Source organism: Ranitomeya imitator, chromosome 9, assembly GCF_032444005.1.
Source record: "Ranitomeya imitator isolate aRanImi1 chromosome 9, aRanImi1.pri, whole genome shotgun sequence".
NCBI classification, from domain to species: Eukaryota; Metazoa; Chordata; class Amphibia; order Anura; family Dendrobatidae; genus Ranitomeya; species Ranitomeya imitator.
In genome coordinates this window covers 5,315,285-5,332,536 of record NC_091290.1, presented here as the reverse complement: position 1 = coordinate 5,332,536, position 17,252 = coordinate 5,315,285, and the positions used below count along the sequence as shown (strand labels likewise).

General features: G+C 46.0%; 1 protein-coding gene across 5 annotated transcripts in view; it reads left to right on the top strand.

The window, feature by feature from the left end:
* The window catches only part of DENND2B (DENN domain containing 2B), a 267,720-nt gene extending 252,819 nt beyond the window's left edge, over positions 1-14,901 (top strand). For all 5 annotated transcript variants that reach the window (XM_069739238.1, XM_069739239.1, XM_069739237.1 and 2 more), the window contains 6 exons: positions 5,888-6,065; positions 11,020-11,061; positions 11,425-11,536; positions 12,715-12,954; positions 13,043-13,129; positions 14,516-14,901. In XM_069739238.1, the coding sequence (XP_069595339.1) occupies positions 5,888-6,065; positions 11,020-11,061; positions 11,425-11,536; positions 12,715-12,954; positions 13,043-13,129; positions 14,516-14,550 (694 nt within the window). In that variant the 3' untranslated portion in view covers positions 14,551-14,901. The remainder of the gene's footprint in view (positions 1-5,887; positions 6,066-11,019; positions 11,062-11,424; positions 11,537-12,714; positions 12,955-13,042; positions 13,130-14,515) is intronic.
* The last annotated feature ends 2,351 nt before the right edge of the window (positions 14,902-17,252 follow it).

Sequence of the window (17,252 nt, the reverse complement as noted above, 5' to 3'; positions counted from 1 at the left end):
GTTATAAGAGGGGCTGATATCAGTCACATATGGTGTAATGTCTGGAGGTTATATCAGTACTGGAGCGTTATAAGAGGGGCTGATATCAGTCACATATGGTGTAATGTCTGGAGGTTATATCAGTACTGGAGCGTTATAAGAGGGGCTGATATCAGTCACATATGGTGTAATGTCTGGAGGTTATATCAGTACTGGAGCGTTATAAGAGGGGCTGATATCAGTCACATATGGTGTAATGTCTGGAGGTTATATCAGTACTGGAGCGTTATAAGAGGCTGATATCAGTCACATATGGTGTAATGTCTGGAGGTTATATCAGTACTGGAGCGTTATAAGAGAGGCTGATATCAGTCACATATGGTGTAATGTCTGGAGGTTATATCAGTACTGGAGCGTTATAAGAGGGGCTGATATCAGTCACATATGGTGTAATGTCTGGAGGATATATCAGTACTGGAGCGTTATAAGAGGGGCTGATATCAGTCACATATGGTGTAATGTCTGGGGTTATATCAGTACTGGAGCGTTATAAGAGGGGCTGATATCAGTCACATATGGTGTAATGTCTGGGGGATATATCAGTACTGGAGCGTTATAAGAGGCTGATATCAGTCACATATGGTGTAATGTCAGGAGGATATATCAGTACTGGAGCGTTATAAGAGGGGCTGATATCAGTCACATATGGTGTAATGTCTGGGGGATATATCAGTACTGGAGCGTTATAAGAGGGGCTGATATCAGTCACATATGATGTAATGTCTGGAGGTTATATCAGTACTGGAGCGTTATAAGAGAGGCTGATATCAGTCACATATGATGTAATGTCTGGAGGATATATCAGTACTGGAGCGTTATAAGAGGGGCTGATATCAGTCACATATGGTGTAATGTCTGGAGGTTATATCAGTACTGGAGCATTATAAGAGGGGCTGATATCAGTCACATATGGTGTAATGTCTGGGGTTATATCAGTACTGGAGCGTTATAAGAGGGGCTGATATCAGTCACATGTGGTGTAATGTCTGGGGGATATATCAGTACTGGAGCATTATAAGAGGGGCTGATATCAGTCACATATGGTGTAATGTCTGGGGGATATATCAGTACTGGAGTGTTATAAGAGGCTGATATCAGTCACATATGGTGTAATGTCTGGGGGATATATCAGTACTGGAGTGTTATAAGAGGGGCTGATATCAGTCACATATGGTGTAATGTCTGGAGGTTATATCAGTACTGGAGCATTATAAGAGGGGCTGATATCAGTCACATATGGTGTAATGTCTGGAGGTTATATCAGTACTGGAGCGTTATAAGAGGGGCTGATATCAGTCACATATGGTGTAATGTCTGGAGGTTATATCAGTACTGGAGCGTTATAAGAGGGGCTGATATCAGTCACATATGGTGTAATGTCTGGAGGTTATATCAGTACTGGAGCGTTATAAGAGGGGCTGATATCAGTCACATATGGTGTAATGTCTGGAGGTTATATCAGTACTGGAGCGTTATAAGAGGCTGATATCAGTCACATATGGTGTAATGTCTGGAGGTTATATCAGTACTGGAGCGTTATAAGAGAGGCTGATATCAGTCACATATGGTGTAATGTCTGGAGGTTATATCAGTACTGGAGCGTTATAAGAGGGGCTGATATCAGTCACATATGGTGTAATGTCTGGAGGATATATCAGTACTGGAGCGTTATAAGAGGGGCTGATATCAGTCACATATGGTGTAATGTCTGGGGTTATATCAGTACTGGAGCGTTATAAGAGGGGCTGATATCAGTCACATATGGTGTAATGTCTGGGGGATATATCAGTACTGGAGCGTTATAAGAGGCTGATATCAGTCACATATGGTGTAATGTCAGGAGGATATATCAGTACTGGAGCGTTATAAGAGGGGCTGATATCAGTCACATATGGTGTAATGTCTGGGGGATATATCAGTACTGGAGCGTTATAAGAGGGGCTGATATCAGTCACATATGATGTAATGTCTGGAGGTTATATCAGTACTGGAGCGTTATAAGAGAGGCTGATATCAGTCACATATGATGTAATGTCTGGAGGATATATCAGTACTGGAGCGTTATAAGAGGGGCTGATATCAGTCACATATGGTGTAATGTCTGGAGGTTATATCAGTACTGGAGCATTATAAGAGGGGCTGATATCAGTCACATATGGTGTAATGTCTGGGGTTATATCAGTACTGGAGCGTTATAAGAGGGGCTGATATCAGTCACATGTGGTGTAATGTCTGGGGGATATATCAGTACTGGAGCATTATAAGAGGGGCTGATATCAGTCACATATGGTGTAATGTCTGGGGGATATATCAGTACTGGAGTGTTATAAGAGGCTGATATCAGTCACATATGGTGTAATGTCTGGGGGATATATCAGTACTGGAGTGTTATAAGAGGCTGATATCAGTCACATATGGTGTAATGTCTGGAGGTTATATCAGTACTGGAGCATTATAAGAGGGGCTGATATCAGTCACATATGGTGTAATGTCAGGAGGATATATCAGTACTGGAGCGTTATAAGAGGCTGATATCAGTCACATATGGTGTAATGTCTGGGGGATATATCAGTACTGGAGCGTTATAAGAGGGGCTGATATCAGTCACATATGGTGTAATGTCTGGAGGTTATATCAGTACTGGAGCGTTATAAGAGGCTGATATCAGTCACATATGGTGTAATATCTGGAGGTTATATCAGTACTGGAGCGTTATAAGAGGCTGATATCAGTCACATATGTTGTAATGTCTGGGGGTTATATCAGTACTGGAGCGTTATAAGAGAGGCTGATATCAGTCACATATGATGTAATGTCTGGAGGTTATATCAGTACTGGAGCGTTATAAGAGGGGCTGATATCAGTCACATATGGTGTAATGTCTGGAGGTTATATCAGTACTGGAGCGTTATAAGAGGGGCTGATATCAGTCACATATGGTGTAATGTCTGGGGGTTATATCAGTACTGGAGCGTTATAAGAGGGGCTGATATCAGTCACATATGGTGTAATGTCTGGAGGTTATATCAGTACTGGAGCGTTATAAGAGGGGCTGATATCAGTCACATATGGTGTAATGTCTGGGGTTATATCAGTACTGGAGCATTATAAGAGGCTGATATCAGTCACATATGGTGTAATATCTGGGGTTATATCAGTACTGGAGCGTTATAAGAGGCTGATATCAGTCACATATGGTGTAATGTCTGGAGGTTATATCAGTACTGGAGCGTTATAAGAGGGGCTGATATCAGTCACATATGGTGTAATGTCTGGGGGTTATATCAGTACTGGAGCGTTATAAGAGAGGCTGATATCAGTCACATATGATGTAATGTCTGGGGGTTATATCAGTACTGAAGCGTTATAAGAGGCTGATATAAGTCACATATGGTGTAATATCTGGAGGTTATATCAGTACTGGAGCGTTATAAGAGGGGCTGATATCAGTCACATATGATGTAATGTCTGGGGTTATATCAGTACTGGAGCGTTATAAGAGGGGCTGATATCAGTCACATATGGTGTAATGTCTGGGGGATATATCAGTATTGGAGCGTTATAAGAGGGGCTGATATCAGTCACATATGGTGTAATGTCTGGGGGTTATATCAGTACTGGAGCGTTATAAGAGGCTGATATCAGTCACATATGGTGTAATGTCTGGGGTTATATCAGTACTGGAGCGTTATAACAGGGGCTGATATCAGTCACATATGGTGTAATGTCTGGAGGTTATATCAGTACTGGAGCGTTATAAGAGGGGCTGATATCAGTCACATATGGTGTAATGTCTGGGGGTTATATCAGCACTGGAGCGTTATAAGAGGCTGATATCAGTCACATATGGTGTAATGTCTGGGGTTATATCAGTACTGGAGCGTTATAACGGGCTGATATCAGTCACATATGATGTAATGTCTGGGGTTATATCAGTACTGGAGTGTTATAACAGGGGCTGATATCAGTCACATATGGTGTAATGTCTGGGGTTATATCAGCACTGGAGCGTTATAACGGGCTGATATCAGTCACATATGGTGTAATGTCTGGGGGTTATAGCAGTACTGGAGCGTTATAACAGGGGCTGATATCAGTCACATATGGTGTAATGTCTGGAGGTTATATCAGTACTGGAGCGATATAAGAGGGGATTGATATCAGTCACATATGGTGTAATGTCTGGAGGTTATATCTGTACTGGAGCATTATAAGAGGGGCTGATATCAGTCACATATGGTGTAATGTCTGGAGGTTATATCAGTACTGGAGCGTTATAAGAGGCTGATATCAGTCACATATGGTGTAATGTCTGGAGGTTATATCAGTACTGGAGCGTTATAAGAGGGGCTGATATCAGTCACATATGGTGTAATGTCTGGGGGTTATATCAGTACTGGAGCGTTATAAGAGGGGCTGATATCAGTCACATACGGTGTAATGTCTGGGGGTTATATCAGTACTGGAGCGTTATAAGAGGGGCTGATATCAGTCACATACGGTGTAATGTCTGGGGGTTATATCAGTACTGGAGCGTTATAAGAGGGGCTGATATCAGTCACATACGGTGTAATGTCTGGGGGTTATATCAGTACTGGAGCGTTATAAGAGGGGCTGATATCAGTCACATATGGTGTAATGTCTGGAGGTTATATCAGTACTGGAGCGTTATAAGAGGGGCTGATATCAGTCACATATGGTGTAATGTCTGGGGGTTATATCAGCACTGGAGCGTTATAAGAGGCTGATATCAGTCACATATGATGTAGTGTCTGGGGTTATATCAGTACTGGAGCGTTATAAGAGGGGCTGATATCAGTCACATATGGTGTAATGTCTGAAGGTTATATCAGTACTGGAGCGATATAAGAGGGGATTGATATCAGTCACATATGGTGTAATGTCTGGAGGATATATCAGTAGTGGAGCGTTATAAGAGGGGCTGATATCAGTCACATACAGTGTAATGTCTGGGGGTTATATCAGTACTGGAGCGTTATAAGAGGGGCTGATATCAGTCACATATGATGTAATGTCTGGGGGTTATATCAGTACTGGAGCGTTATAAGAGGCTGATATCAGTCACATGTGGTGTAATGTCTGGGGGTTATATCAGTACTGGAGCATTATAAGAGGGGCTGATATCAGTCACATATGGTGTAATGTCTGGAGGTTATATCAGTACTGGAGCGTTATAAGAGGGGCTGATATCAGTCACATATGGTGTAATGTCTGGAGGTTATATCAGTACTGGAGCGTTATAAGAGGGGCTGATATCAGTCACATATGGTGTAATGTCTGAAGGTTATATCAGTACTGGAGCGATATAAGAGGGGATTGATATCAGTCACATATGGTGTAATGTCTGGAGGATATATCAGTAGTGGAGCGTTATAAGAGGGGCTGATATCAGTCACATATGGTGTAATGTCTGGAGGTTATATCAGTACTGGAGCATTATAAGAGGGGCTGATATCAGTCACATACAGTGTAATGTCTGGGGGTTATATCAGTACTGGAGCGTTATAAGAGGGGCTGATATCAGTCACATATGATGTAATGTCTGGGGGTTATATCAGTACTGGAGCGTTATAAGAGGGGCTGATATCAGTCACATATGGTGTAATGTCTGGAGGTTATATCAGTACTGGAGCGTTATAAGAGGGGCTGATATCAGTCACATATGATGTAATGTCTGGAGGATATATCAGTACTGGAGCGTTATAAGAGGGGCTGATATCAGTCACATATGATGTAATGTGTAATACACAGTAGGGGGCACCTGACATATAACAGGGGGCTCCTCAGTGCTGAGTACAGACCCACATGTCCTCTTCTGTCTCCCCAGCACTCTGTCCAGCTGCTCTCACGCTGTCGTTGCTCTTCTTTACCCATTTTCCTGGCAACACACCTTCATCCCGGTGCTGCCATCCTCCATGATTGACATCGTCTGCTGCCCCACGCCCTTCCTGGTGGGATTACTCTCAAACTCACTGCCGAAACTGAAGGAATTGCCGGTAGAAGAGGTGAGAACAAACTGCTGCCCCCCAATGATTGGGATGTGGGCCGCACCCCCTGATAGCGAGAATTTGTCCTGCCCCACCGAGTGATGCTACAGGGGCCCCCTGAAAATACGAGTATTACAAGAGGTAGTGGAACAGTGCCCAGCAAATAAAAACCCTACCTGCCCTGAACTTGGCAAATAGAAGAGTGCCCCAAAATAACTACTCCTACATAGTGCCCCAAAATAACTACTCCTACATAGTGCCCCAAAATAACTACTCCTACATAGTGCCCCAAAATAACTGTGCTCCTACATAGTGCCCCAAAATAAGTACTCCTACATAGTGCCCCAAAATAACTGTGCTCCTACATTGCCACTACCATAATCGTGCGCCCCACAGTGCCACCATAGTAATAATACCAGAATGTCTGCACCACTGAGGAGAAGCTCCCGTGGCGCACAGATTCTCAGGTCACCACATTTTGCAGTACCAGCCTTGTCCAGGAAATTTTAGGAAATATTTTATATACAGGGGCTTCTTACAAAATTAGAATATCATCAAAAAGTGAATTTATTTCCGTTCTTCAATAGAAAAAGTGAATCTCCTATATTCTATAGAGTCATTACACACAGAGTGATCTATGTCACGTGTTTATTTCTGTTAATGTTTAGGACTATGGCTTACAGCCAATGAAAACCCCAAAGTCATTATCTTATAAAGTATTCTAATTTACTAACACCAGCTTGAGAAATTATTGTAAAATCCAAAATGTTGTCCTACTGAAATGTCTGATCAGTAACTGCACTCAGTACTTGGTTCCTTTTGCATTAATTACTGCATCAATGCGGCGTGGCATGGAGGCGATCAGCCTGTGGCACTGCTGAGGGGCTATGGAAGCCCAGGTTGCTTTGATAGCAGCCTTCAGCTCGTCTGCATTGTTGGGTCTGGTGTCTCATCTTCCTCTTGACAATACTCCATAGATTCTCTATGGGGTGAAGGTCTGGCGAGTTTGCTGCCAATCGTGCCCAGTGATACTGTTGTTTTTAATCCCTTTGCGACATTGGGCGTAATACTACGCCGATGTCGGACCCCTGTTTGATGTGAGCTCTGCGCCTGCACCTGATATATACAGCTGACCTGTGCCTGCATCAGTGCAATAACGAGCGTTCAAAAGATCGTATCTGCACCAAATTGGTATCTATAAAAACGTCAGCTTGGAGCTTAAATAATAAACCCTCACCCAAGCAGAGATCACAAAAAATGGAGACGCTACGGGTATCAGAAAATGGTGCCAAACTTTGGAATCTTATTTTCACCGCTTAAATAAAAAAGAACCTAGACATGTTTGATGTCTGTGAACTCGTAATGACCTGGAGAATCATAATGGCAGCTCAGTTTTAGCACTTAATGAACATGGTAGGAAAAAAAAAAAACTGGGAGTGCACTTTTTTTTTTTTTGCAATTTCAACATACTCTGGATATGTTAAAACCAATTGTGTCTTTCAAAACTACATCTCATCCCGCAAAAAACAAGCCCTCACATGGCCATTTTGACCAAAAAATAAAAAAAAGTTATGGCTCTGGGAAGAAGGGGAGCCAAAAAACAAAAACGCAGAAACAAATATACATCTGGTCGTTAAGGGGTTACACCAGGTATTGGTACTTTTGGCCGTATGGACAGGGGCCGAGTCCTGCTGGAGAATGACATTTCCATCTCCAAAAAGCTTGTCGGCTGAGGGAAGCATGAAGTGCTCTAAAATGTCCTGGTAGACGGCTGCGCTGACTTTGGTCTTGATAAAACACAGTGGACCTACACCAGCAGATGACATGGCCCCCAAACCATCACTGATTGTGGAGACCTCACACCAGACCTCCAGCAGCTTGGATTGTGGCCTCCACTCTTCCTCCAGACTCTGGGACCTTGGACCACTGACAACAGTCCAGATCTTCTTCTCCTTGGCCCAGGTAAGAGGCTTCTGGCGTTGTCTATTGGTCATGAGTGGCCGGACACAAGGAATGTGATACTTGTGGCCCAGGTCCTGGAGACGTCTGTGTGTCGCGGCTCTTCAAAATAATTTTTATTAGGGGATTTTTACAGTATAGGGGATAATGGGACAGGAAAGTAATGAAGGGAATGGAAGGAATCCAAACAAAGGAGAAGAGGAAAGGGGCTAGGGAGGAAGAGGAGAGAAGGGAAATGAAGATCATCTTAACATGGCCGCACCACAACAATTAACATACCAAGTGCAAAAACAACATAAAATAAAGTATAGATTAAAAGTATTCTGGCAAAGTACGGTAATAAGACCTGAAATAAAGAGGCTTTTCTTACTTAGAGAAAAGATTACGTTCCAAGAGAACCATTTGGAATTCTATTTAGGTAGAGAGTTATTCCTTAAAGCGAAGAGTTATCAGAGAACATAATATCAATGATGTCGGCAATAGAGGGAGTGTTTCTTGTTAATTCTAATTTACTGAGATAATGACTTTTGTGTTTTCATTGGCTGTAAGCCATAATCATCAACATTAACAGAAATAAACACGTGAAATAGATCACGGTGTGTGTAATGACTCTATACTGTAGACTATGGGAGATTCACTTTTTGTATTGAAGAACTGAAATTAATGAACGTTTTGATGATAATCTTTTGAGAATTTTGTGAGAAGCCTCTGTATGTGCTGCCAAAAACGTCCACATAGTAAACCGTGCTCATCAGGAGGGCCCCCTATAGCATCTGTGCCCCCTGTAGTGTCAGTGCCCCCTGTAGGAATGGTGCCCTGTATATTGTCGGTGTCCCCTGTAGCATCTGTGCCCCCTGTAGTGTCAGTGCCCCCTGTAGGAATGGTGCCCTGTATATTGTCGGTGTCCCCTGTAGCATCTGTGCCCCCTGTAGTGTCAGTGCCCCCTGTAGGAATGGTGCCCTGTATATTGTCGGTGTCCCCTGTAGCATCTGTGCCCCCTGTAGTGTCAGTGCCCCCTGTAGGAATGGTGCCCTGTATATTGTCGGTGTCCCCTGTAGCATCTGTGCCCCCTGTAGTGTCAGTGCCCCCTGTAGGAATGGTGCCCTGTATATTGTCGGTGTCCCCTGTAGCATCTGTGCCCCCTGTAGTGTCAGTGCCCCCTGTTGAATGGTGCCCTGTATATTGTCGGTGTCCCCTGTAGCATCTGTGCCCCCTGTAGTGTCAGTGCCCCCTGTTGAATGGTGCCCTGTATATTGTCGGTGTCCCCTGTAGCATCTGTGCCTCCTGTAGTGTCAGTGCCTCCTATAGGAATGGTGCCCCATGTAGCATCAGGTGTCCGCTGTAGCGTTTGTGCCTCGTGTAGTGTCTGTGACCCCTGTTGAATGGTGCCCTGTATATTGTCGGTGTCCCCTGTAGCATCTGTGCCCCCTGTAACCTTTATGTCCCCTGTAGTGTCTCTGTCCACAGTAGTAATGGTGCCCCCTGTAGCGTTGGCGTCCTCTGTAGTAATTGTGACCCTGTAGCATTTGTGCCTCGTGTAGTGTCTGTGTCCCATGTAGAGTCGGAGTCCCCGGTAGGGTCTCTGTCCACTGTAGTAATGGTGCCCCCTGTAGTGTCAGTGCCCCCTGTAGGAATGGTGCCCTGTATATTGTCGGTGTCCCCTGTAGCATCTGTGCCCCCTGTAGTGTCAGTGCCCCCTGTAGGAATGGTGCCCTGTATATTGTCGGTGTCCCCTGTAGCATCTGTGCCCCCTGTAGTGTCAGTGCCCCCTGTAGGAATGGTGCCCTGTATATTGTCGGTGTCCCCTGTAGCATCTGTGCCCCCTGTAGTGTCAGTGCCCCCTGTTGAATGGTGCCCTGTATATTGTCGGTGTCCCCTGTAGCATCTGTGCCTCCTGTAGTGTCAGTGCCTCCTATAGGAATGGTGCCCCATGTAGCATCAGGTGTCCGCTGTAGCGTTTGTGCCTCGTGTAGTGTCTGTGACCCCTGTTGAATGGTGCCCTGTATATTGTCGGTGTCCCCTGTAGCATCTGTGCCCCCTGTAACCTTTATGTCCCCTGTAGTGTCTCTGTCCACAGTAGTAATGGTGCCCCCTGTAGCGTTGGCGTCCTCTGTAGTAATTGTGACCCTGTAGCATTTGTGCCTCGTGTAGTGTCTGTGTCCCATGTAGAGTCGGAGTCCCCGGTAGGGTCTCTGTCCACTGTAGTAATGGTGCCCCCTGTAGTGTCAGTGCCCCCTGTAGCATTGGCGTCCTCTGTAGTAATTGTGACCCTGTAGCATTTGTGCCTCGTGTAGTGTCTGTGCCCCCTGTAGCGTTTGTGTCCCGTGTAGTCAGAGTCCCCTGTAGTGTCTCTGTCCACTGTAGTAATGGTGCCCCCTGTAGTGTCTGTGCCCCCTGTTGAATGGTGACCTGTATATTGTTGGTGTCCCCTGTAGCCTTTGTGTCCCCTGTAGTGTCTCTGTCCACTGTAGTAATGGTGCCCCCTGTAGTGCCAGTGCCCCTATAGCGTTGGCGTCCTCTGTAGTAATTGTGCCCCCTGTAGCATTTGTGCCCCGTGTAGCGTCAGTGCCCCCTGTAGCATTGGTGTCCTCTATAGAGTCTGTGCCCCATATGTCACATCGGTTCCCTCTGTAGCGTCTGTGTCCATTGTAGCGTCTGTGCCCCGTATGTCATCGGTGCCCCCTGTAGCTTGTGCTCCGTATATAGTCGGTGTCCCCTGTAGAGTTTGAGCCCTGTGTAGCATCTGTGCCCTGTGTAGCATCGGTGTCCTCTATAACGTCTGTGCCCCCTGTAGGAATGGTGCCCGTGTAGCATTTGTGCCCGTATATTTGTGTCCCCTGTAGCGTCTCTGCCCTGTACATTGTCTGTGCCCCCTGTAGTAATGGTGTCTCGTGTAGCGTCTGTGCCCTCCATAGTAATCCTGCTTCCCCATCCCATCATTCTGGTGATTTTTGGGGTCTCGGCTGTACTGAGTTTTGTGCCCACCTGTCGTAACGTCTCCCTCTCCCCACAGGCGCTGATGGTGGATCTCGGCTCTGATCGATTTATAAGACAGGTGAGATTATACAGCAGCTGTTAAAGGGTTAACAGTCTGTGATCTGAGACTCGTCCGTTACCGGACAGATGTGTCTGACCATCGGGAAGCTGCGGTGGTGCTGGGACCGTGCCGCCATGCGGTGTGACTGCAGGGGCCGCAGTTCTCCAATAATTCTTGATGGTGGTTTCTCCAAGGATCGCTGTAGGGAAAAGTTTATGAACCGGTCTTGTAACTTTTCCTCCATACTCTGTCAGATGTTCAGTACAATGTGTCTTCAGGGGCCCCTGACCGTGGAGCCCTGGATGGGATCTTCTGCGCGATCTGCCATTATTGAGGCTTCATATGTGGGAGTGATTCCCGCTGTATGATCTGTACTTACAGATGGATGATGAGGACGCCTTGTTACCCCGGAAGCTGCAGGCGGCTCTGGAGCAGGCGCTGGAGAGGAAGGGCGAGCTGATCGGTCAGGACTCGGACAGCGACACGGATGAAGGTGAGAGCGGCCATTATAGTCTATGGGGCTGATCACATGTCTGTGTATAACCAGCAGCATGCAGAGCCAATCCAAGTCTATGGGTCCATGGAAAACGGATGTCATCCCTGTGTCATGTGTCTATCATCCACGTGTCATCCGTGTGCTGTACGTGTTTATCATTGCGAAGCATAGGAGAAGCTTGGCAAATTATTCTTTTTAAGCCATGCAGGAAAAAAAGGATGACACAGATCCAACACGCTGACGGCACGCTGATCCAAAACGCTGATTCAAAATGCTGACGGCACGCTGATGCAAAACACTGATCCAAAAGGAGACGACACTCTGATCCAAAACACTGATCCAAAAGGAGACAGCACGCTGATCCAAAACGCTGATCCAAAAGGAAACGGCACGCTGATCCAAAACGCTGATCCAAAAGGAGACAGCACGCTGATCCAAAACGCTGATCCAAAAGGAGACAGCACGCTGATCCAAAATGCTGTTGGCACGTTAATCCAAAACGCTGACAACACTCTGATCCAACACGCTGACGGCACCGGTACCTTTTTTTTACCGGTATTATACAGACGTGTGGGGTATTCCGTACACGGGAAATAATACATATCTGACGGCTGCGGCTCCCATCCAGCAGACAAGTGAATGGATCCTGCTGGTGAGTGGCCACCTTTCCATTGATGGAGACAACGTGGGGTGGAGGTCACCTCCGTGATGCTCCTATAATCAGTGTACAATCGAGTTCTGCAACTTTCTATAAGACCTTGTGATGCGATTCCTCGCCGTTGTAATGATCTCTGTATGGAAACTAGAGATTTCCTTCTCAATGACAGCAAACAGTGAAAATGCCTCATAACACAAGTGCCATGAAGTGCAGAACGAGCTGACACACTGTGACGAGCTGTACTCTGCTATTACAGCAGATGATGAGCGTTTCTCACCTATCACCATGAATCCTGGCTCAGATGCAGAAATAATGTTGATTCCAGCAGATATGTAAAGTAGATTCCACACATGCACAGATTCCCGGGAGCCACCAGCGAGGGAGTCTGGCACCCGACTCCATCAGGTGGACCTTGCTGGCCTCAGACTTCCAGACCATTGGGTGGTGGCTGCAGTTATGTATTCATCGTAACTTCTGTTCTCGCCCGTCACTAACGACGTCTCCTTCTGTATCACAGAGTGTAACACGCTGAATGGTCTCGTGTCCGAGGTCTTCATACGCTTCTTTGTGGAAACCATCGGCCATTATTCCTTGTTCCTGGCTCAGAATGAGCGCGGGGAAAGGGTCTTCCAGAGAGAAGCTTTCCGTAAATCCGTGGCCTCCAAGAGCATTCGCCGATTCCTGGAGGTCTTCATGGAATCTCAGATGTTTGCCGGATTCATCCAAGACAGAGAGCTCCGGAAATGTCGAGCCAAAGGTGAGTGATTGGCGTCTGCACCTTTCAATGGCCAACTGGGTTTGCGCAGGTTTCCATATCAGACCTGGTGTCGCTCTTCTCCTCTTAGGTCTCTTTGAGCAAAGGGTGGAGCAGTATCTGGAGGAGCTCCCCGACCACGAGCAGAGCGGGGTCAACAAGTTCTGGAGAGGACTCGGTGAGAGGCAACTCATAATGGCTGATAGCAGAGAGTAATAGACTGTACTCATCTCCCCCCCAGTAATGGCTGATAGCAGAGAGTAATAGATTGTACTCATCTCCCCCCCAGTAATGGCTGATAGCAGAGAGTAATAGATTGTACTCATCTCCCCCCCAGTAATGGCTGATAGCAGAGAGTAATAGATTGTAGCCACTTATCCTACAGTCACCTCCCCCAGTAATCAGGGCTGTGGAGTCGGTAAGCCACAGTTGCGACTCCGACTCCTGGATTTTATCAGGTTCCGACTCCGGCTCCTTCATATATGGCCAATTCGTAACAATAAATTTACTGTTGTAAAATATTAACATCGTGCTTATTCAGGGTCTCACCATCATATAAGTAATGAGATCACTTGGTAATACTGTTATTCCTCATGTACTCACAGTTAACTGATGCAAAGTTTGTTGAAAGGATAATACTTCTTCCAGTCTTCCTCTTCTGAGTAGCAGCTGTGAGATGCTTGGAAGACGCACAACAAACATCTAGTCTAGAGGAGGAGCTTTACTACTAAGAATTTACAGCACATTTTCGCTTTCAGTTTCATACATTGTAAGTAGGGGGTTGGGGCAGCATGAGGTTAACCAAGTATAAGATTAGTTAAGGGCAGTGGAGAACAGTGAGGGTATATGCAGAAATTTTCCTGACAAAAACAGGACATTTCTGCCAGAAATCCGCATGCGTTTTTACCGCGTTTTTCACGCATTTTTGGTGCGTTTTTTTTCTAAAATTGCGGGAAAAACGCAGAAAATCTGCAAAAATAATGAACATGTTCATTATTTTACCGCGATGCGTTTTTTTTTCGCGGAAAAAAATGCATCCATGTGCACAAAAAATGCAGAATGCATTCTAGATGATAGAATGCATAATGTATGCATTTTTAATGAGTTTTTATAGCGTTTTTAGCACGAAAAAACATGAAAAAAACACAAAAAAAACATGAGCGTGTGCACATAGCCTGACACACAAGAAGTAAAAAATGTCTCTATCTCCAGCAGAAATGCTCATCACTGTTGTTCATAGTTTGATAGAACATATATATTTGAGTAACATTTATAAAATTCATATGAAAGTTCAATTATGAAATATTAATACATTTTTATTAAAGCCGGAGTCGGTACATTTCTACCGACTCCAACCAAAACTAACTCCGACTCCACGACTCCGACTCCACAGCCCCGCCAGTAATGGCTGATAACAGGGAGTAATAGATAGCAGTCTCCTCCCCAGTAATGGCTGATAACGGGATGTTGTACTGTATCAGGAGGGTGAATATTTCGGGCCGTGTTCCCCTGTTTCTGCCTCTTCTCGGGGAATCGGTCACTGACATTTTGTTTCTTTCCACAGGGAACAAGATGAAGTTTCTCCATAAGAAGAGCTGAGACCTCGGCGGCAGCGGCCGGGTTACGGATATTACACCACGCGCCTCACATGGACTGATAGGAGGAGGCGCAGGAACTAATGATCGGGAATCACCACTTATATATTTGTAAATATTGGACTTTTTTTTTTTTTAATTGTCATTTTTTTATGAGGCAGAATGAACTGGTAAATCGCGCAGAAGGCAGAGTCCGTCCTACAGATGGAGATGGCACCGGCTCGCTCTGCCCGCTCACACATCCGCCAACGTTTAATGGTCACTGCACTTGCACTATGACTGCACCAATGAAGGAGAAACGATCGTAGCGGACAGCGCAGCTAATGTGCAGGACGGAATAAATGCGGAGACTAAAGCATGGAGTCGTGTGATCATTTACACTTCATATGTTACCTGCAGTCCTATGCAAAACCACAGATAACACAGTAAATTCATTATGAGTTGGCTAACTCATGGCTAGGTTTAAATGACAGGATGCTAGGTATATTAGAATCGTATCATGTGAGAAGTAGATAGAGGATTCATGAATACCCTTATCTACAGGCACCACTAGGGGGAGATCCCTGTATACAGAGATACATGATAAGATCCTGTCTGCAGTCACCACTAGGGGGAGCTCCCTGTATACAGAGATACGTGATAAGATCCTGTCTGCAGCCAACACTAGGGGGAGCTCCCTGTATACAGAGATACGTGATAAAATCCTGTCTGCAGTCACCACTAGGGGGAGCTCCCTGTATACAGAGATACGTGATAAGATCCTGTCTGCAGTCACCACTAGGGGGAGCTCCCTGTATACAGAGATACGTGATAAGATCCTGTCTGCAGCCACCACTAGGGGGAGCTCCCTGTATACAGAGATACGTGATAAGATCCTGTCTGCAGCCACCACTAGGGGGAGCTCCCTGTATACAGAGATACATGATAAGATCCTGTCTGCAGCCACCACTAGGGGGAGCTCCCTGTATACAGAGATACATGATAAGATCCTGTCTGCAGTCACCACTAGGGGGAGCTCCCTGTATACAGAGATACATGATAAGATACTGTCTGCAGTCACCACTAGGGGGAGCTCCCTATATACAGAGATACATGATAAGATCCTGTCTGCAGTCACCACTAGGGGGAGCTCCCTGTATACAGAGATACATGATAAGATCCTGTCTGCAGTCACCACTAGGGGGAGCTCCCTGTATACAGAGATACATAGGATCCTGTCTGCAGCCACCACTAGGGGGAGCTCCCTGTATACAGAGATACGTGATAAGATTCTGTCTGCAGCCACCACTAGGGGGAGCTCCCTGTATACAGAGATACATAAGATCCTGTCTGCAGCCACCACTAGGGGGAGCTCCCTGTATACAGAGATACATGATAAGATCCTGTCTGCAGACACCACTAGGGGGAGCTCCCTGTATACAGAGATACATAGGATCCTGTCTGCAGCCACCACTAGGGGGAGCTCCCTGTATACAGAGATACGTGATAAGATCCTGTCTGCAGCCACCACTAGAGGGAGCTCCCTGTATACAGAGATACGTGATAAGATCCTGTCTGCAGCCACCACTAGGGGGAGCTCCCTGTATACAGAGATACATGATAAGATCCTGTCTGCAGCCACCACTAGGGGGAGCTCCCTGTATACAGAGATGCATGATAAGATCCTGTCTGCAGTCACCACTAGAGGGAGCTCCCTGTATACAGAGATACATGATAAGATCCTGTCTGCAGCCACCACTAGAGGGAGCTCCCCGTATACAGAGATACATGATAAGATCCTGTCTGCAGCCACCACTAGAGGGAGCTCCCCGTATACAGAGATACATGATAAGATCCTGTCTGCAGCCACCACTAGGGGGAGCTCCCCGTATACAGAGATACATGATAAGATCCTGTCTGCAGCCACCACTAGGGGGAGCTCCCCGTATACAGAGATACATGATAAGATCCTGTCTGCAGCCACCACTAGAGGAAGCTCCCCGTATACAGAGATACATGATAAGATCCTGTCTGCAGCCACCACTACGGGGAGCTCCCTGTATACACAGATACATAAGATCCTGTCTGCAGCCACCACTAGAGGGAGCTCCCTGTATACAGAGATACATGATAATATCCTGTCTGCAGCCACCACTAGGGGGAGCTCCCTGTATATAGAGATACATGGTAAGATCCTGTCTGCAGTCACCACTAGGGGGAGCTCCCTGTATACAGAGATACATGATAATATCCTGTCTGCAGCCACCACTAGAGGGAGCTCCCTGTATACAGAGATACATGATAATATCCTGTCTGCAGCCACCACTAGGGGGAGCTCCCTGTATATAGAGATACATGGTAAGATCCTGTCTGCAGCCACCACTAGGGGGAGCTCCCTGTCTACAGAGATACATGATAAGATCCTGTCTGCAGTCACCACTAGGGTGAGCTCCCTGTATACACAGATACATGATAAGATCCTGTCTGCACCCACCACTAGGGGGAGCTCCCTGTATTCAGAGATACATAAGATCCTGTCTGCAGTCACCACTAGGGGGAGCTCCCTGTATACAGAGATGCATGATAAGATCCTGTCTGCAGCCACCACTAGGGGGAGCTCCCTGTATACAGAGATACATGATAAGATCCTGTCTGCAGCCACCACTAGGGGGAGCTCCCTCTATACAGAGATACATGATAAGATCCTGTCTGCAGTTACCACTAGGG